General features: G+C 33.7%; 1 protein-coding gene across 3 annotated transcripts in view; it reads left to right on the top strand.

Annotated features, from left to right (window-relative positions):
- Positions 1-21,410, top strand: part of nf1a (neurofibromin 1a) — a 130,372-nt gene that overhangs the window by 95,343 nt on the left and 13,619 nt on the right. For 2 of the 3 annotated variants that reach the window (XM_056473236.1, XM_056473237.1), the window contains exons 43-55: positions 1,893-1,954; positions 2,043-2,184; positions 4,377-4,478; positions 6,578-6,718; positions 8,794-8,920; positions 12,381-12,512; positions 14,079-14,214; positions 14,342-14,499; positions 14,609-14,731; positions 16,294-16,412; positions 16,592-16,692; positions 17,570-17,712; positions 19,441-19,487. In XM_056473236.1, coding sequence (XP_056329211.1) covers positions 1,893-1,954; positions 2,043-2,184; positions 4,377-4,478; positions 6,578-6,718; positions 8,794-8,920; positions 12,381-12,512; positions 14,079-14,214; positions 14,342-14,499; positions 14,609-14,731; positions 16,294-16,412; positions 16,592-16,692; positions 17,570-17,712; positions 19,441-19,487 — 1,533 coding nt within the window. Of the gene's footprint in view, positions 1-1,892; positions 1,955-2,042; positions 2,185-4,376; positions 4,479-6,577; positions 6,719-8,793; positions 8,921-12,380; positions 12,513-14,078; positions 14,215-14,341; positions 14,509-14,608; positions 14,732-16,293; positions 16,413-16,591; positions 16,693-17,569; positions 17,713-19,440; positions 19,488-21,410 lie in introns of all 3 variants that reach the window. The other variant, XM_056473235.1, reaches the window with a different exon arrangement.

Below are 21,410 nucleotides of genomic sequence, written 5' to 3' on the forward strand. Positions count from 1 at the left end.
GTTTTTACACATTCAATTTACTTTAGTTGAAAATGCTACCGTTTCTTGCATGAAAATTCAACCCAAAGATAGTTATTTTCTATTTATTTTACATTTATTGTAGTCTTGAGTTTTTAACTAGAAATGTACAACTCATACAATATCCTGAGTTTAAATCATTCCTGTCTGAGGATGGTAAAAGTGTGTTATCGCAATGTCCAAGAGATGTTTCACAGTATTTAGTAATAGTTTTAGCATGCTGATAAATGTGATTTTTTTTTTTTTTTCTTCAACTGTTTGCATTCGCAGACATAACCAACATTATGTGAACTTGTTTTGGGTTGTTTGTTGGTTGTTGGTTTATTGATTAAAAATGTGATATTCGATGCCATGATAAAAAAAATGCGAAATATGATACGATGTTAAAAAAAATATCACAACCAAGATGTTTCCTGTTATTACAAGGAAAAGGAAGTGTCACTACAACTGAAACTCTGAAAGTAAACAGCCATGTTTTACTGTTGCATGAAACAAGTAAATATCACCACCACTTTGCTTCACTGGTATAGTTAAATCTACCTGAAACCATCAAGATTGATCAGGAAAACAAAAATATTTTGAACAGGGTAGACTGACCTCTTGCTGTTTTATTGCTCTCTTAATTTCTTGGTCATGTTTCAGCATCCATACTAAAATCATTACAGATTTTTGCACAAATATCATTCTGCATAGTTTCAGTGATGAGTGTTGACGTAACTACATTGCCTGATGTGCTGGAAGATTTTCAGAGGGTGTGCTAATGACAGGCACACAAAGATACTTTTGTATTAAATCTAGGACTGCACGATTAATCGAAAAGAGTTCACACTCTCGATTCTACTCTACATGCTTTTCCACGATTAGCTAATTACATTTTTAAGGTCATGAGAGAAGCATAAAGGCGGTTACAAGTCTTCACATTGTTTTATATATGTTGCTCAGCAACATGGGCACCTCCAAATGGTGTTTAAAGTGTCATATGCTGTATTTAAGGTATAATTCACCCCAAAATGTCATTTCTGTCTTAATGTAATGACGTATTCATGGCTGTGAAATCACACATGAGCTGAATCCCTGTTTGTTTACTACCAAGAGGATGTGCTTGTGCCCCTCGATGATGTCTACTTCAGTGAATATTTTACTTTACTTTAGTGTTTCACCATATGTTTGAGAAATAACAGTAATAATAGGCTACTCATATTAAACTTCATTTTACATCTATAGAATGTTGAGAAAATCATGATCTTGATTTTACTCATTTATTGCAAACCATTGCAATTTGGACATTTGTGATATTTCAATAATTCCCATATATTGTGCAGCCATAGTTTTTTTTTTTCACTTTTGAGTTAACTTTATAGCTATGAAAAAGGGAACTTAATTTAATACTTACACAACAATCTTCGTTATGTTGAACTTATATAAATATATAATATAAATTTATGATGTATAAAACCATATATCAGAGTCTAAACAGCTGATGATGTTTATGTATTTAGTTTGTTACATATTTACTAAATACATGTCCAAGGCACAAGCTCTAAACAATCTATATTATATTAAAGCACTATAGAAATACAGATCAAGACTCCTCCCTTATCTAGGAAATGGGGCGGGGTGCACCAGCTCATTTGCATTTAAAGACATGTTTTACTCAATCACTGTACTCATTGTACTCACTTACTGTACTCATGTACAGGATGCTATAATTGATTTGTTAGATATTTTGAGCTGAAATTACACAGGCCTTTTCTTAGAACACTTCAGATTGGGAGAAAACATATTGTAAAATGGACATAATAGGACCCCCTTTTAAACCTAATGTACACTTTAATAAATGTACATGTTATTTAATGTATTTATTTTGTCCTCAGGCCTGCATGAGGGACATTCCTGGATGCAAATGGCTGGATCAATGGACTGAATTGGCGCAAAAGTGAGTTGAAATTGTTTTTACAAGTGTTTTGTGAAACCACAGTTTAATCCCATCTAAATAACTAACTGTCATCTCCACTGCTGGATAGGTTTGCCTTCCAGTATAACCCCTCTCTTCAGCCTCGGGCGCTGGTGGTGTTCGGCTGCATCAGTAAACGAGTGACTCACGGACAGCTAAAGCAGATCATTCGTATTCTCAGTAAAGCCAGTCCTCTGCTCAGCATTGATCGGGTAAGCTCTGTCTCTGATTCTCTCTCTTAGACTGCCTCATTTTAGATTTGATTTTAGTTTGGTGGCATTGATCGTTTTTGGACGATCAATGACTCAACTGATATTTATGTTGTATTGTGGTCTACTGACTATTATTTTATTGATCATGCTTTTAAATACCAAATCTGTGCACTATTTAGAACTTTAGGATTCCAGATCATAGACTTTCATAGCTATTAGCATTAAAGACTTGGAATTAAAGGGATAGTTCACCCAAAAATAAAAATTTACTCACATTTACTCATGTTCAAGTTCTTGAATTTCCTAATCCTGTTGAACACTAAAGAAGATATTCTAAAGAAAGCTGACATCCAAATATTGACTTCCATTGTAGGAAAAAACAAATATTATAAGTCAGTGGTTAGGTTTCCAACATCTTATTATGTGTTTAACAGAAGAAAGAAGCTAATAAAGGTTTGAAACAAGTGTAGGGTGAGTAAATCATGGTATCATCAATTTATTTCATTGAATCATCAATTTATTTTTGGTTGAACTATTCCTTTAAGGCTTGGTTTTACAGACAGGACTTAGACTAAGTGAGGATTACGCCATAGTTAAATAAAAAAATATAAATGTGTTTTCAAAAAAATTAAAATCATTACTATAAAATGTGCAATTAATTTATGTATTTTGTTTTGTATTTAATAAATTATTTTTGACATATTTCACATGAATGAATAAACCATATTGTTGATTTTGAGCTTGAATTAAAATGTAAAATACTAAATGTATACATAAAGAACATATTTTATTTCAGCTTGGCAAAGAATTTAAAACTAAAGTAATTAAAAAGAAAATAAATAAACTATATGGACGAAATAAAAATATAACAAAAATTTACTAAAATAAAAACAAAAAACTGGAATGAATTGCATTTTAAATTATATTTAAATAAAAACAGTTCAATTCTAATGAATAAAGCCTAACATTTCTTTATTAAATAAATGCAGCTTTGCTTGTCATACAAATGATCAAATTTAGCTGTAGCTTGTAATTATTTTTGCAACACCTCATTTGGATTATTGATACCACACTCTCATGTTAATGAATATAACTGTTCAATAAAACTGTTTTGTAATAATGACCGATATATTGCTCAGCATAAATGACCCCTCACAGATCTTAAATTAGTGGTGTTAGTGAGGCCAGCAGGCGGTGCTCAACCTGCAGTCTGAGTGGGTCCTAACGCCCCAGTATATTGAGGGGAACATTATACTGCTCAGAGAGCACCGTCTTTCGGATGAGACGTTAAACTGAGGTCCCGACTCTCTGTGGTTGTTAAATATCCCAAGATGTCCTTCAAAAAAGAGTAATTTGCCTGGTCCATTATGGCCTCCTAACCATCCCCATATGATAATTGGCTTCATCACACTATCTTGAATTCACCAATCAGCTGTGGTGTGCGGTCTGGCACAATATAACTGCTGTTGCGTCATCCAGGTGGATGCTGCATACAGATGGTGGATGAGAAGATTGCCCCTCCATATTATTATTATTATTACCCCACATAGAACTTAAATTAATATTTTCTATAGGATGCTTTACAGTAATATATTTGTGCCTATACTATACATTAGATTAGTCAGTACCAAAGCCAAAACTGGAACTAATTTAACAAAAAAATTCAGATCACGGTGCAAAAATGTGTACAATTTGTGGGAATAATATGCAATCAAATTTTGATACACAGGAAAAATCTAAAGAAATGTGAAAAAATTATCAAATTTAGCTGACATTTAGTAATTTAAATGTATTATCTTTCTATTCCTAAAGATATTAGGTAACTAAATTCATATTTTAATGGATACAACAAAACAGTTTAATTAATCTGTTCTGTTTAAATGCTTCAAAATTATTGTCTATATTGACTGAGAAATAGATACAAATATTCATCATCAAAAGGGGGTGTACTCATTTATGCTGATCTTTGTATATTGTCCATATTAACTGTAAAACAATTGCTAAAGACTTATATCCTCATTTATGCTAGACATTGTAGATGTATGGCTATATTTTGCCTATAGATAGAGAATATTTGTGTTGTGTGCAGAATGCAGTGCGCTAGTCTAACTGCTGTAGTGTCATTCTCTTAGTCTGTTTGCTGGCTCTGTCTCGCTCCGCTGCACCGTCTGATTAATGCTGTTCCTGCACAGGGGCTGGAGAGCTGCTTAAAGGGGCCAGATAATTACAACAGCCAGGTTCTCATCGAAGCCACAGTCATCGCTCTCACCAAACTACAGCCTCTCCTCGATCAGGTGCACCATTCAATTATCAAAACATCAGCCGTTATTACTGCTGCAGCATTGCTTTCATTTACTTCTCTCATTCTGTGCATGCTTGAGTGTTTAGGGAAATAGTTTTGTAATTCGGTTTGGTGGTGCAGAAATTACACGCTTGGTAATCTACTGATGTTTATGAGACATGCAAGAAACAATCAATTTCTGAACCTTATTGATAAGATATTTTGAAAACATTAAAACTGCTGTGTGGACTATTTTAGTTTGGAATTTACAGTGCATCCGGAAAGTGTTCATAGCGCTTCACTTGTTCCATATTTTTTTATGTTACAGCCTTACAGCCTTATTCCAAAATGGAATAAATTCATTGATTCCCTCAAAATTCTACACACAAAACCCTATAATGACAATGTGAAAAAAGATTTTTTTGAAATTGTTGCAAATTTATTAAAAATAAAAAAACCTGAAAATTCACATGTAGAGAAGTATTCACAGCCTTTGCTCAATACTTTGATGATGCACCTTTGGCAGCAATTACAGCCTCAAGTCTTTTTGAATATTATGCCACAAGCTTGGCACACCTGCCTTTGGGAATTTTTGCCCATTCCTCCTTGCAGAACCTCTCAAGCTCTATCAGGTTGGATGGTAAGCGACGGTGTACAGCCATTTTCGGATCTCTCCAGAGATGTTCAATAGGATTTAGGTCTGGGCTCTGGCTGGGCCCCTCAAGGACATTCACCGAGTTGTTGTGAAGCCACTCCATTAATATTTTGGTGGTGTGCTTTAGGTCATTGTCCTGCTGGTGGATGAACCTTCGCCCCAGTCTGAGGTCAAAAGCACTCTGAAGCAGGTTTTCATTCAGGATGTCTCTGTACATTGCTGCATTCATCTTTCCCTCTATCCTAACTAGTCTTCCAGTTCCTCCTGCTGAAAAACATCCCCACACCATGATGCTGCCACCACCATGCTTCACCTAAGGGATGGTATTAGCATGGTGATGAGCGGACGTAACTGGCATTCAGTCCAAAGAGTTCAATTTGAGTCTCATCAGACCAGAGAATTTTGTTTCTTATGGTCTGAGAGTCCTTCACATGCCTTTTGTCAAATTCCAGGCGGGGAGTGGCTTCCCTCTGGCCACTCTACCATGAAGGCCTGATTGGTGGATTGCTTCTGTAAGGTTCTCCTCTCTCCACAGAAGAATGCTGGAGCTCAGACAGAGTGACCATCGGGTTATTGATCACCTCCCTGACTAAGGCCCTTCTGCCTCGATCACTCAGTTTAGATGGCCGGCCAGCTCTAGGAAGAGTCCTGGTGGTTCCAAACATCTTCCAGTTACAGATGATGGAGGCCACTGTGCTCATTGGAACTTTCAGAGCAGAAGAATTTTTTCTGTAACCTTCCCCAGCCTTGTACCTCGAGACAGTCATGTCTTTGAGGTCTACAGACAATTCCTTTGTCTTCATGCTTGGTTTGTGCTTTGACATGCACTGTCAACCCTGGGACCTTACATAGACAGGTGTATGCCTTTTTAAATCATGTCGAATCAACTGAATTGACCACAGGTGAACTCCAATTAAGCTGCTGAGACATCCCAGACTGATCAGTGGAAACAGAATGTACCTGAGCTCAATTTAGAGCTTCACGGCAAAGGCTGTGAATACTTCTGTACATGTGATTTTTCAGGTTTTTTATTTTTAAATTTGCAACAGTTTAAAAAAAAATCTTTTTTCACATTGTCATTATGGGGTATTGTGTGTAGAATTTTAAGGATTTTTTTATCTATCTATCTATCTATCTATCTATCTATCTATCTATCTATCTATCTATCTATCTATCTATCTATCTATCTATCTATCTATCTATCTATCTATCTATCTATCTATCTATCTATCTATCTATCTATCTATCTATCTATCTATCTATCTATCTATCTATCTATCGTTCTATCTATCGTTCTATCTATCGTTCTATCTATCCATCCATCTAATTTATTTTTCTTGCTTTAGTTACTATTTCATTTATTCCTTTGCGTTACAATTATCAGAAAACAAGACCTCATACAGATATTTATTGTGAAAAAAAACAAGAAACAAATGTGTGTTTGTCTGACCCTCTAGGATTCTCCTATGCATAAAGCTCTGTTCTGGGTGGCTGTGGCTGTGCTTCAGTTAGATGAAGTGAATCTGTACTCGGCCGGCACTGCCTTACTGGAGCAGAACCTGCACACACTGGACAGCCTTCGTGTGTTTAATGATAAGGTAAAGACTGAAATCAACATTAAAGGCCTTAAAAAAAGCAAAGCATGCAACTAAGAAATGGAAGGTAGATACGCCAGAAAAAAACTCAGAAATTTATTTTATTTTATTTTTTTTAAGGTTTTGGTGGTCTTCTGACATTTAACAACATTTTCTCAGGGGTGCAGTTGGAAATAAGTTTGTTGATCACATGGTTTGTAGATGGAGAGTTAGATGATTTTCAGTTAAAGGTTCAGTAGGTGGTCTCACTCTCTCATGCATAGGGAAGGGTATCGGTAAGGTTTTTATTGTATTACTACTTTTATTACTATTTTTACTACCTTTTAAAAAAAAGGTCCCTTATAAAATTGAAAATAGTCACATCAGTCGTTCGCCAGAAGATTTCAGTGGCTGAATAACACCTACGTGCATATAACTCATTTGTAACAACAAAATCTACATCAGCTTTGCGTGACTAATATAGTTTTAAAACATTTGCATTACCTCTCTAAAAGAAATACTTCAGCCATGGTGTCGTCCTTCCTCCAGCGTGCAAAAGTAACTCCAGTATTGATTCAGAAATTTAAAGTTTTGATTCAGCATTCATTTTTACTGCTGTCTCTCGTGTCCAAGTGACTGTGGCGCATGTGCATGCACATCGGCGGATCTGCGTGAACAGAGGTGCGCATTTGTAAAAATCTACATTTGTTGACAGACAGTTTGGGCTACTTATCAGAATTATGGGAATTATCTGCCCACCAATTTTTAATTGGATGAACATTGTTTAGTCTTCTGCCTTACCCAGAATATAAAAATGCATATAAATACATTTAGATCATTTACTTTAATCATTACTACTGGACTGTTAAGAGACTTTCAACCAGCACATCAAAAACATTTTCTGAAGACAATCACCCTCTACACCTTTAATTAATATACATTTGTTCCCAGCCAGAAGTGTGTAGTATTTTTTGTATAATGAGATGTGTCTAGTAGTTCTAGTAGTATCTCCTAATATCCAGATTCTAGGGTCATACACCTATAATTTTTCATGATGGGTCAACTATATATTCAATGTAATATATTCTGAAAAATGTTGAAAAAAAAAACAACCACTGACATCCATAGTTGAAGTAAAAAAGTAGAAGTCAATGGCTGTTTCTTCCCAACATAAAAAAAAATAAAAATCTACATTATTGATGCTGTAAAAGCTCCCTTATAAAATTGAAAATAGTCACATCAGTCGTTCGCCAGAAGATTTCAGTGGATAAATAACACCTACGTGCATATAACTCATTTGTAACAACAAAATCTACATCAGCTTTGCGTGACTAAAATAGTTTTAAAACATATGTCTAGTAGTTCTAGTAGTATCCCCTAATATCCAGATTCTAGGGTCATACACCTATAATTTTTCATGATGGGTCAACTATATATTCAATGTAATATATTCTGAAAAATGTTGAAAAAAAAAACAACCACTGACATTCATAGTTGGAGTAAAAAAGTAGAAGTCAATGGCTGTTTCTTCCCAACATTCTTCAGAATATCTTCCTTGTGTTCAAAATAGAAAGAAACTCAGGTTTGAAACAAATGGAAGGAGAGTAAATTATGTTTTTTTAACAAGTTACTCTTTTACTCCTATTACTCAAATCTCTTTATTCTACTTATGTACTTGATGCTAAGGTCGAACACTGTTAACATCAACTATAGCAGTAAGCCTACTATATGGTACTCTTTTTAGGCTGTTTCATGATTTATTGACTTGGAACAGGTTAAATGACTCCTAGTTTATTTCTTTTTATCGTTGACCTGCATAATAATCTTGTTTGGTCAGCAGGTACAGTAAGCATGTGGTCTTTACCCTGTAAGCAATTGAACATATGTTAGAATATTTTTGTCTCCATATTTACTCCTGTATTTTAGCATCATCTACTTGTGATTGGATCAGTGTAAACCTCTTTAATACGGGTATAAATTGAGCACAAAACTTAAAAAATATTTCTCTAGACTATGGTTGGTCAAATAAATAACAAAAAAAAATGCAATTACTTGTATGAGCGTAAGCATGCAAATGCTTTCAATTTTTTTCTTCACAGAGTCCTGAGGAGGTCTTCATGGAGATCCGGAAACCTCTGGAGTGGCACTGTAAACAAATGGACCATTTTGTGGGACTCAACTTTGCCTCCAACTTCAATTTTGCATTAGTGGGCCATTTACTCAAAGGTAATTATTAAAAGAGTAGCAGGTCACGCTTTATTAATCCATTTCTGCATGTGAATACATCATTTCAAATTATGGGCAGAAGGACTTATTTTGTTTTTGGGGTTGGGTTTGCTGAAAATAATCAGTTCATTCTAATTTGGCCTGTCATAATAATCTATAATAATAAACAAATAGTATATCGACTTATTACGCAATACATGACCTCAATCATTTTGGGTGACACTATATTTATCGCTCATACATAAAAATAAACATCATCCATTTTAACTGATTGCGCAGCCTCCGTCATCTCGTCATGTCAACGATGCTTACTGTCAGGTAAAGAAAAGGTGAATTGTCACATTTTTCTGAAAACTGCTGACTGTTTGGAAGAAGTTGTCCAAATGAGCTCTTTTTTTTAAAGTGACGGTGCAAAATTGTACACTTTCACAAATGACATTAAAGCCATTTAATAAAAAAGATTTACATTCTACATCACCAGTGTCAAAGTTTATATTAGGACATTTACTTTTTTGCATAAACAATGATAGAATCTAAATAACTTTGTGCTGAAGTTTTTTCAATTTAATGCTTGATTCTTATATAATCTGTGGCATAAAAGGGTCTTAAAATGACAATAATAGGATTTATCAGAATAATATTTGATTGCTGAGCTGTAGTTTAGTTTATTTGTTTACAAGGTCAATGCACATTAATAAACATAACTGTAAAATGTGCCAGAATTAGCCAAGAATGGCTAGTTTTCATCTGTAGACCCCGTACAGAATGTTAAGAATCCCACCTAAAATAGAAGCACAGCTTAATAACACAGAAAACACTATCATGTATAAAATACAATAAAAAAAGCAAAAAAAAAAACAAAAACAGATTGATGGCAGCGCAGTTTACTCCTATAGTTCACGCATTGTGAGAAGTAGGGAAAAGGTGGATGGGGTAAATATTTGCATTCAGAACATTACAAATATCGATATGTCCATAAGTATCAATACTGAAATATTTAAAACTATACGATCTTGCGTTTTATTAGTATCAATATCGGCTTTGGTCTCTCGCACTCTTCTCACCATATGAGGGCTATTACCGACAAATACCCCTGCGTATATAGTTTACACTCTGCGTATTTTAAGTGATAGTGAGACATGCCACATTTAGTTTTTATTGTAAAATATATATAACCCAGCACACATTGAAATAACATTAATTAAATGGTAATTTAATTTATTAATTTATTTATTAATTAAACTGGTAGTGTAGCCATTATGCTGAAATAGGCTACGGTCACACTGCAGGCAAATGTGGCCCGAATCCTTTTTTTTTTTGCCCACATGTGACTCCGATCTGTTTTTGTCATGCCAGTGTGAACAGCCCAAACAGCATGGAATCTGATCTTTTCAATTCAGATTTGTGCCACTTTCATAAGTAGTTTTAAATCAGACACAGATCTGATGTTTTGCAATGCCACCTCTGTATGAATGGTCATGTAGGATTTCATGTGACTTAATCTTTGAATGACAATGTGTCATCATTCTGTGTTGCAAACATCATCTGCTCCTCAGCATCATAGTAGAATGGCACACAGGGAAATTACTTTACCACGGTTGGTTGTTTCTTTTGAAGAAAAATTTGAAGGCAAAACTGGTTCTTGTCAACAATTGGGGCACGGGTTCATCGCGAAGCTGAAGAGCGTGGGGAGTGTTGCGGATAGGGGATCTGTGTGCAATGGAGGGGGCACTTTCATTTTAAGGGGGAACTTTCTCTCCGAGAGAAAAAAGGACAGGTGCTCAAGCACCCAAACCCCCCTTATGCACGTGCCTGTTGTTTATAACAAAGTAAAATGAACTAACTCTGCAAACAGATATGAACCAACTCCACCCTTACAGTTCAGTGTGCTCATTAACCCTTGATGAGTTCAACTATACTGGGGGTCAGAAAGATGTGCATCGCGGTTGCTATAAATCACAAATGATCAGTGTTTTCAATTACAAGAGACTTATTTTAGGTTTCAAATGGCAAAATACACATCAGTAGTAGCAGAACAACCCTTTACAGATCGTGAAATACACCACGGTTGTCTGTAAAAAGGGCAATAATCATATTAAGGCCCAATTATATTTTTGTACCCCTACCCCTTGGCCCTTACGATCAAGTGTGAAGGGGAAGGGCTTCAGAATGTGCCCCTAAGAATTGGGACAGCACTACAGCACCTGCACACATGATATGTCATTGCGATCTCTTGCTTCATATGAGATCTGGACTGCTGTAGTTATTCCAGTTGTGTTATTTTTTGGTTTTTACCTTCAGGAAATCACTGAAGGTAAATATATTATGTCATCATAACGTGGCAATAAGATCGTAACTGTGGTGCATTTACAGCGTGGCCATATTCATCTATGTAAATACACCAAAACAACATTAACATTATAGCAGACACTGTAAAAAAACCACGAACGAGGTTATGAATATATGAAAACGTGTTTGTTTGTTGTAAAAACCTTACTTCGGGTGGAGCTGTGGCTGGTGTATTCTGGGAAACTTGCTTACCCCTTGGTATCGAGTGTGGTCCTGAAAAATCTTCGTTTGAAGGGGTGTATACCCCTTGCCCTTAGCCCTACGCCTTCAAGCTAGAGAATTGGGACACCACTACCCCTTCACAGGCATGCGCAAAACGAGGGGTAGGGGTAAGGAGAAGGGCTAAGGGGTAGAATTGGGATTGGCCCTAAGCATAATCTGACAACATGCTTACTTCATACAGTATACACATTGTGTGCATAATGAGACATTGTGTGCTGTCTGTAACTGTACTTTTGCACATGCAGGTCAGTTTAGGAACAGGATCGGTTCACACTGCAAATCTGATACTGGCCACATTTATAACAACAATGTGAACATCTATGCAAAAAAATCTGATCTGAAAAAAAAATCTGGTTTGAGCACTAAGCCTCGCAGTGTTAACGTAGCCATAGATAAGCGTAGTTTTTTAAAATAATAATTACAGACTGTAGCCCCCTTATGAACCTTTTAAAAAAAGTTCTTGCAGTATCGAAAATAGTATCGAATATCAATATTTTTTCAAGGTATCGTATCGAAGTTAGAAATTTCAGCATTGTGACAACACTTATTCACTAAAAAAGTGGATCAATATTATAGTATTTATCTAACTGTCTGTAGAATTGTTGATTTAAAAGTTTTACATTTTATTTGGACTAGATGAGCTTGGACTTCCACAACTGTTTTCCTGTCCTCTGTCAGCATACTTATTTTTCATTTCGTTTTTGCTTTAATGGTTTTTTCATGTCATAAAATATTGAAATGTCTGACTGAAAACTTGGGCTTGAAAATCCACGTTGAGTCTGATTATTATTACAGTAGAGTGTTTTTAGTGAATGCATTTGCTGTTCATCATTAAAAGGTCTCGTTCTCCATCTGTCTTGTTCCTCATGTTTGTATTTTCTTCTTCTAGGATATAGACATCCCTCTTCAACAACTGTAGCGAGGACTGTTCGTATCCTGCATACACTCCTGGGCCTGGTGGGAAAACACCGCAGCTGTGACAAGTTTGAGGTGAACACACAGAGTGTGGCCTATCTGGCAGGTAAGTTAAAACTAAAAAAAAAAAACCTTCAAGGGAGAATTCACACTAAAAATGAAAATTGCCATCTTTTACTTTCCATTTGTTCAGTTTCTTTCTTTAGTTGAACAAAAGAAGATATTTTGAAGATAAAAAGAAGATATTTTGAAGAAAGCTGGAAACCTATAACCATTGACTTCCATAGTATTTGTTTTTCCTACTATAGATGTCTTAGGTTTCAGTTTTTTCAGCTGTCTTCAAAATATCTTCATTTGTGTTCAACTAAAGAAAGAAACTCATGAAGGTTTGGAACCTCTTGAGGGCGAGTGAATAGTAAGTAAATTTTCATTTTTATGTGTGAACTATCCTATCCTAAAGGGATAATTCACAACAAATGTACTCACTATTTACACACACTCAGTTATACAACATTGTTTGTTCATATCTCTGTTGTACACAAACTAAGATATTTTGGAAAATGATGGAAACTAAGCAGTTGATGGTCCTAAATGACTTCCAGAGTTAGGAATAAATAAGGAATAATCCAGTAGCTATGTTTCCATTCCCTTATTTTATACAATTTCATATTTATATATAGCGCTTTTTACAATATTTGTTGTTTCAAAGCAGCTTTACAAAAGGTGCACATTATTACATTATAATCAAATTAAGTTAAAGTTACAATCAAACATAAGTTATTATATATCAACATAGTTAACCTGCAGTTTTATAGCAAATAGGTGATGTCTATGTGTACATGTTTATTTATTAAGTGTATTTGTGTACGTGTTGTCCACAATGGTTGGCATCATCTCTTCGTGATATATGGTAATTTTAGAATATTGCTTAAAAATGCTTAATGGAATGCCAAGATGCATATAGATTTTAAAAATGCATTTAAAAAAAATATACGGTTCATGTAAGTGATAAGAAAAAAATGCATAAGCTACAATAGAAACACATTTATTCACACATGTTTTATGCAATATTCCAGTTTTACGCATTAGTCTGATTTACATCTTTGAATGGGAAACTATCGACGGTTTGGTTGGCAACATTTTTCAAAATATCTTCCCGAGGGTGAGTAAATTATGATAGAATTTTAATTTACATTAGGAGGATATTCTAATCTGAAGTTTTCGGGGGGTTTTCCCCCTCAATTTGGTAACACTTTAGTTTAGGTCACAATTCATGCTAATAAATACTGGTTTATTACCTGCCTATTATTAGGATATTAACTGTTTATTATAGTAATTATAAAGTATGATCTGATTCTGCATCCCTGATCCTACCCAAAACCTAAACCCAACTTCTACTTTACCAGCTATTAATAAACAGCTTATTAGTAGTTTATTAAGCACAGTGTTTTTTTTTTATCATGCAGATACATGAATAACAGTAAGAGCATGACATGTGAAATACATTGTAGAATCTGCTGGTTTTGAACATACCGAATAATAATGGAATACAATTATGTAAACAACCAAAAAGCTGGTAGTGTTAGTTAATAGTTTGTTAATACCGTGAATTGTGACCTAAAGTGTTGGCCTTCATCTTGATGGCAACATCTAAAGCACGTTTCTGTTACAGCTTTGCTCACAGTGTCTGAGGAAGTAAGGAGCCGCTGCAGTTTAAAGCACAGGAAATCATTGCTGCTCTCAGATGTTACAATGGAGAACTTCCCCATGGACACATACACTGTTTACGACTCTGAACCCGGGTGCAGGTATGAACTTTACCACTTTACTTTTTATTTTCTCCATTCACTTGTATTTCCAACCACATTGTGTTGATTCTTTTGTATTACTTCTGTTTTGTTTTTGTTGATTTTCTCACTTCTTTTAATGTGTCAGGCTACTCCGTGAAAACCAGCCCTGGGCTTCTCCGAAAGTGTCAGAGCGCAGTCTTGCACCTCCATACTCCGCCATAGGGCAGACCAGCCTTCGCCCACGCAAATCCATGAGCGTAGACATGGGCCAGCCATCTCAGGCCAATGCGAAGAAACTACTGGGTATTAGCGGTCTGATGACTTTGTTCTTTCAAACTTAATATTTAAAATGCTGTGACTTTTTACTTTAGCTTTATACTTATGATTTCTATTCTTTATGTCTTTATTCTAGGCACTAGAAAGAGTTTCGATCACTTAATATCAGACTCCAAAGCCCCCAAAAGACCAGACATGGAGTCTGGCATCACCACACCTCCAAAGATGAGACGGGTTTCAGAAAATGACTATGAGATCGGTGAGTACTTATCCATTAGGTATGTTGTGCTGAGGTCGGGTTTCAGAAGTAAAAAGTCCATTCTTTTTCTCCATAGAGAAATAGTTTTTTTGACAGATCTTTAGCGATTAAACTATTTTATTGATTCTTAGGCTAATTTTTGAATGAAATACACAATACAACTCTGTAAAGAATCACCATTTTACCCTATTAACGAACCCAACCCAAACTAATCCCTAACTACGACTTTAAGGTCCCGGCTTGGCTATCATTAAATACAGTTAAAGCCTCCATCTTTATATAATGAAGAGAAGATTAAAATAAAATACAATTGAAAAAAAGAATTTGTAAGTTCAGTCAATAATATATCACATTTAAACTGTCAAAATCAGTATATTTCTCACACATTTATTACGGTTCCGTTTACAAACAGGTTAAGTACTTGGACTGAACTGATAAATGTTTAAAGAAAGACCTGTTGTGAGCTTTGTGGTTGTAAATTAGTTTGTTGAACACATTTTTTTTTATTTTTGGAATTCATGCCTTAAAGGGGACCTATTATGCCACTTTTTAATAGATGTAAAATAAGTCACTGAAGTCTTTAGAATGTGTATATGAAGTTTCATCGTAAAATACCCCACACTTTTTTCATAACTGTTTAAAACTGCCCTTTTTAGGCTTTTATCCAAGTTGTGCCATTTTGGTGACAATCGCTTTAAATTCAAATGAGATTTTGCGGAGCTACAAATGCCTATGCATCAGCATAGCGACAGATTCAAAACAAGACTAATGTTATCTCTGTGAAAAACTGAAAATGTCAAAAGATGCTACAGTGTTCATTTGAGCATCTTAAAACTCCACATCTTCAGCAGGTACGGTGTGAAAACTCTAATGGTGGATGGCTGCTTCTCACTCAGGGCTGTTTATGCTAATGAGGGAGAGATCATCATTAATGGGTGCAAAGGGAGAAAATATTTCTTTTTAGTTTTCCTTTTTTTTTTTTTTTTTTTTCGTTTTAATGAATATGATTCTAAAAAAATTTTTTTTTTTATAATAATAATTTTTTATTGCAGTAGGACAGTGGAGATTTTACTGACAGGAAAGTGTGGGGAACAGAGATAGGGGAAGGATCAGCAAAGGACCTCGAGCCGGGAATAACCACTAGGCTATTTTGGCGCAGACATTGATTATAAGTTTTACCTTTCGAGGCTGGCAATAATCTCACACTGTTGCCACACAACTGTGTTTAAACCCCTTATAAAAGTGATTTTTGCACAATAGGTCCCCTTCTATGTTACCCATGATGCTGTACAAAAAAAATGTGGGGAAAGCATGCCAAAAAAAAAAAATACTACGCTCACTCCCATGAAGCACGAGATTGTAATTCTTTCCATCAAGGCCATTGAAACGTCTTGCACTTTTGTCTAAATTTCTTACACTACTTCAAAACAAGCTTATGGAATTCACCTTGTAGCTGATTGGTTTGGTTTATTGCTTATAACATGAAACTAAAATCTTTTGTAACCGGTGGTGCTGAAAAAGTAGTGAATGACTGAATCACTGACACCTCGTTTTTATTCCAGAAACTCAGCGAATAGCCAACTCTCATTTACGCAAAGTGTCTGTGTCTGAATCCAATGTTCTCCTGGACGAGAACGTTCTCACAGACCCCAAGATCCAGACGTTGCTCCTCACTGTACTGGTGTGTAACGTACTTGTGCTTTAAATACTCCTGCATGTTAACTTTGAGTGTGTATTGATCAAACTGTACGTTAAATGTGTAGCTTAAAACATTGAAGCAGAGATGATTCAGTTTCTTCAACGATGAGGTTTTTATACTGTATGAACTTGTGTGTAGCAAACTATTGTTTTTAATTGCAGGCAACACTGGTGAAGTACACTACAGATGAGTTTCATCAGCGGATCTTGTATGAGTATTTGGCTGAGGCCAGTGTGGTCTTCCCCAAGGTCTTTCCAGTTGTGTGAGTATCTGTCATATTACACACACCAACACCTCAGCCTGTTGAGAACCAATGTCATAGGTTTCCTTCCTATAACTTTTCATGAGCATCAGGGGTTACCTTAAGCTTTGGAAAATTAGCTTTTTTCAGTCATTTCTATCCAGGAATCAATGTTTTAACATAGTTATTGGTTGAAAACAGGATGATTCTTGTGTTTAACATTATTAAATATTACATAATGTGGTAACATTTTACAATAAGGTTGTATTAGTTAATGCTAGTTATTTCATTTACTAACATGAACAAATAATAAACAACACATGTATTATAGAATTTGTTGATATTAGTTAATGAAAACACAGTTGTTCATTTGTTAATTCATGTTAACTTATGGTTCATTAACTAATGTTAACAAGCAGGAATTAGTATTTTAATAATGCATCAGTAAATGTTTGAATGATCTATGATTAATAAATGCTGCACATATAGTTCATAATTATTTAATGTTGGTAAATAGATTAATAAAACTTTATTTTAAAGTATGACCCATAATTTATATTTTCAAATCTATAATAATCTACATTAAAATGTATAATAATGTTTAAATATTAAATTTACTATTGTAACATATTCTCTGTTTCCGTGGATTTATTAAAATTCAATAAAATCTTTGTCTCTTTTTTTATTTCCAGAAAATAAATAATGTTTACAGTTGTCCAACTCACCGAGTCATTTTATCATGCTCTATATGACAACATGTTTATTAAAAATTTAGATAATGAGTATGTTTATATATAAAGAATGTGGTTTATCTGGTTTGCACTATACCTACAGAACAACAAGCTTGTAATGATCTTGTCATTTGACATTCTTTCTGCCTGTGTCTTTTTAATCTTAGTCACAATCTGCTGGACTCCAAGTTAAGCACCGTCCTTTCCATGTGCCAGGACCCAAACCTCCTGAACCCCGTCCATGGCATCATTCAGAACGTGGTCTATCATGAGGAGTCTCCTCCTCAATACCAGCCGTCCTGCTTGCAGAGTAAAGCCAATCTCTCCTGTTGTTTAATAACTATCACATTTAGAACTGGAAACTTCCTTAAGCTGCAGTTTGTAAAAATCTATTTTTGAGCAAGTACACAACCTACAGCCAGTGTTTAAAACCACTGTACATTAGCCTGATTCACAACAGTAAGCTTGTAATTGTTTTTTTTTTTAAATGTTACTAGTAGGTTATGGCGGGAAATACCAGCTAGCTATAATTAGTTCATGTGTCGTTACTTTACGTCTGTATACCTAAAAAAGGACTCTAGTAGGCTTTATCACATGCAGGGATGCCAGGTTGGAGATCATTTAGAGCCATGACTTTAAGCATGACAGCGTTTGATGGTAATGAAATAGATGTAAGTGATTGATTATTGGGTCAGAACACTAGATTGGATTAAGATACAGTTAAATGAAGTCTTTTCACTGTTACAATCATTTTAATAATTTTATTAAATAATTTTTAAAATGATATTGTTTTTTATATTAAAATAAATACTTTACTAATATATAATATATAATAATTGTGTAATTTACTTTTGTATAATATACTTGAATAATAAATGATTAAAAGTTAAGCCTCAGATTTTGCCACACCACTATTATATTATATTATATTGTATTATATTATATTATATTATATTATATTATATTATATTATATTATATTATATTATATTATATTATATTATATTATATTATATTATATTATATTATTTTATTTTATTTTATATTATTTTATATATTTTATTTATTTATTTTTTTGTTGTTTAATATCCACACACAATTGTAGATTTCATACAGTGATGAAGACAAAGATTGCGAAATTTATGAACTGGTTTTAAAGGATTATTTATCTTAAAATATTAATTCTGTTATTAATTACTTATCCTTGTGTCATTTCAATCCTCATTGTTCATTATCGTAACACAAATGAAGATATTTTGGATTAGATCGCAACAGTCCTAAGATATCAGGCAAGGCAAGTTTATTTATATAGCTCATTTCATACACAATGGTAATTCAAAGTGCTTTACATAAACAAGAATAAAAGAAACGCGTATAAGAAAATAAAACAACAAAGAATAAAATGATTAAAACCAGATAAAAACTGATTAAAATATTAAAGTCAAGAACAGGAACCAAAAACTGTTAAAACATTCCGTGTCCAAAAACTGTGAACAGGCACCCTGGCCTATCGTGAAAGAGACGACAAAGGCAAACAGTCACTTTTGCACTTTTTTTTGGTGCACAAAAGTGTTCTTGGTGCTTTGTATGATTACAGTTAAGTCTTTACACTGAAGTCGTGGAATGTTTAACAGTGTTTTTGGTTTGAACATTTTGGGACAATTGCGGTCTATGGAAGGTCAGAGAGCTTTCTGGTTTCATCTAAAATGTTCATTTGTGTTCTAAAGATGAACGAAGGTCTCGGGTTTTGAAATGACATGAGGGTGGATAATCAATTCCTGGATTTTCATTTTTAGTTGAACTAAAGGCATGTTTTGGCCTTTTTAGTGTTTGTTTTTACTAGCTTTTTGTTCAAATATTAACTTAAATGACATAATTCAAACTTATAATTGTTTGAGAATGTTTTGAAATAAAACACTATCTTGTTAGCATTATTCAATCAACACATCTGACTAAATCCTGTTGTTTGTTTTGTTTTTCTCATCATTTTTTCCATCCCTCTCTCTCTCTCTCTCGCTCTCTCTCTCTCTGTCTCACAGGCTTTGGTTTCAATGGCCTTTGGAGGTTTGCCGGGCCCTTCTCTAAGGTATGATTAACTGTTCACATAAACACTTTTTATTTTCCAGCGAAGTGCAGTGAAGAAATTGTGTGCTGCGGACTTTCTGCACCTTCCTAGATTTATTGAGCAAAACGGCTTCTCCAAACATCTCCTGCACCCATCCGGTGTGTCCGGCCTCTTACTCTCCCACACTTCTGCTGTGCGCTTTAAGGCGGTGTAAATGACAGAAATGTATTGCTTATGTATCCTCACTGAAAAGACGTGTTTGCCCTCTTTCATGGCTCAGCAATACTGATTTATCGTCTTGAGTTGTCAAACCAGTATTTCAGGTTTTTACTTGGCCAGCCAATATTTTCACTTTGAATGGCATTCAAGTTATGTAATTATGAAATTAATAATTCACTTAATAATAGAAAAATGGTTTCATTTTTGTATCTTTTGTTAAATGTCAACTTTTCTTTTTTTTTTCTAGACTTGTTGTTAAAGTAGTTCAGATTTTTATAAAGGTGACATATTTTGATTGTGGTGTTGTATTTACATGTTTATTAATAGATTTTTCGATTTCTGTTATTTATAAAATGTATTTAAATTTGTATTTAAGTTTTCTTAACACATTTTGTTTCTGCAAAATTTGTTAGAACACTAGTTTATATTCATAGATATTTACATTGGATGTTGCCTACGCTATTGTTGTCTATTGAAAGGAATGCGTCAATAGAGCTGCATTTTAGCTCAGTGTAGCACTCCTTTGAAATGAATGTGGGACCAAGATGCAGTGGAGGACTGGCCATCCAGAGCCAGAGATATATACACATATATAAATATATCTATGATCGGGAGTTTTCCCAGTGGTCAGTATGCAAATATTTTTTTAAATTATGAATTACAACATCAATGGATAAGTGATCACACGGGCAATTACTGACAAAGAGCATGTGTTTGTGTGCATGGAAATGTTTTATCCTCCCTACCTGTTAAACTTGATCTAATCCATGTCCTGAAACACACTTCTCTTTCTAATGGAGGGAGCGATTCGTTTGTGAATGAATCCCTGTTATGAGTTTCTGACATCGCTGCGTCTTGTTGTCATATTTCATTTACATTGTTTGATTATTTTATTTAACAAAACTAGCATAAGCCTAGTATTTTGTGTAAGTTGGTGCTACTTTGCCTTATGGTGAATGCAGTAAGTGACTAATATCATCAATAAATTACACTTATATATGATATATTAGTGAAGTATTTATTTGAATATAATTTTAAATATATATAATACATAATATAATAGTGTAATGTATCTTCATATAATGTACTTAATATATTATTTCATTTTAAAAATAATATGAATAAAATAAATGTTTATTACATATATATATACATATATATATATATATATATATATATATATATATATATATATATATATATATATATATATATATATATATATATATATACACACACACATATATTTATATACACACACACATATATTTATATACACACACATATATATATATATATACACACACACACATATATATATATATATATATATATATATATATATACACACACACATATATATATATACACACACACACATATATTTATACACACACACACACATATATTTATATACACACACATATATTTATATACACACACACATATATATATGTGTATATATATATGTGTATATATATATGTGTATATATATATGTATGTGTATATATATATATATATATATATATATATATATATATATATATATATATGTATGTGTATATATATATATATATATATATATATATATATATATATATATATATATATATATATATATATATATGTATATATATATATATGTATATATGTATATATGTGTGTATATATATGTATATATGTGTGTATATATATGTGTATATATATATATATATATATATATAT

Source organism: Danio aesculapii, chromosome 15 (genome assembly GCF_903798145.1).
Source record: "Danio aesculapii chromosome 15, fDanAes4.1, whole genome shotgun sequence".
Classification (NCBI taxonomy): Eukaryota; Metazoa; Chordata; class Actinopteri; order Cypriniformes; family Danionidae; genus Danio; species Danio aesculapii.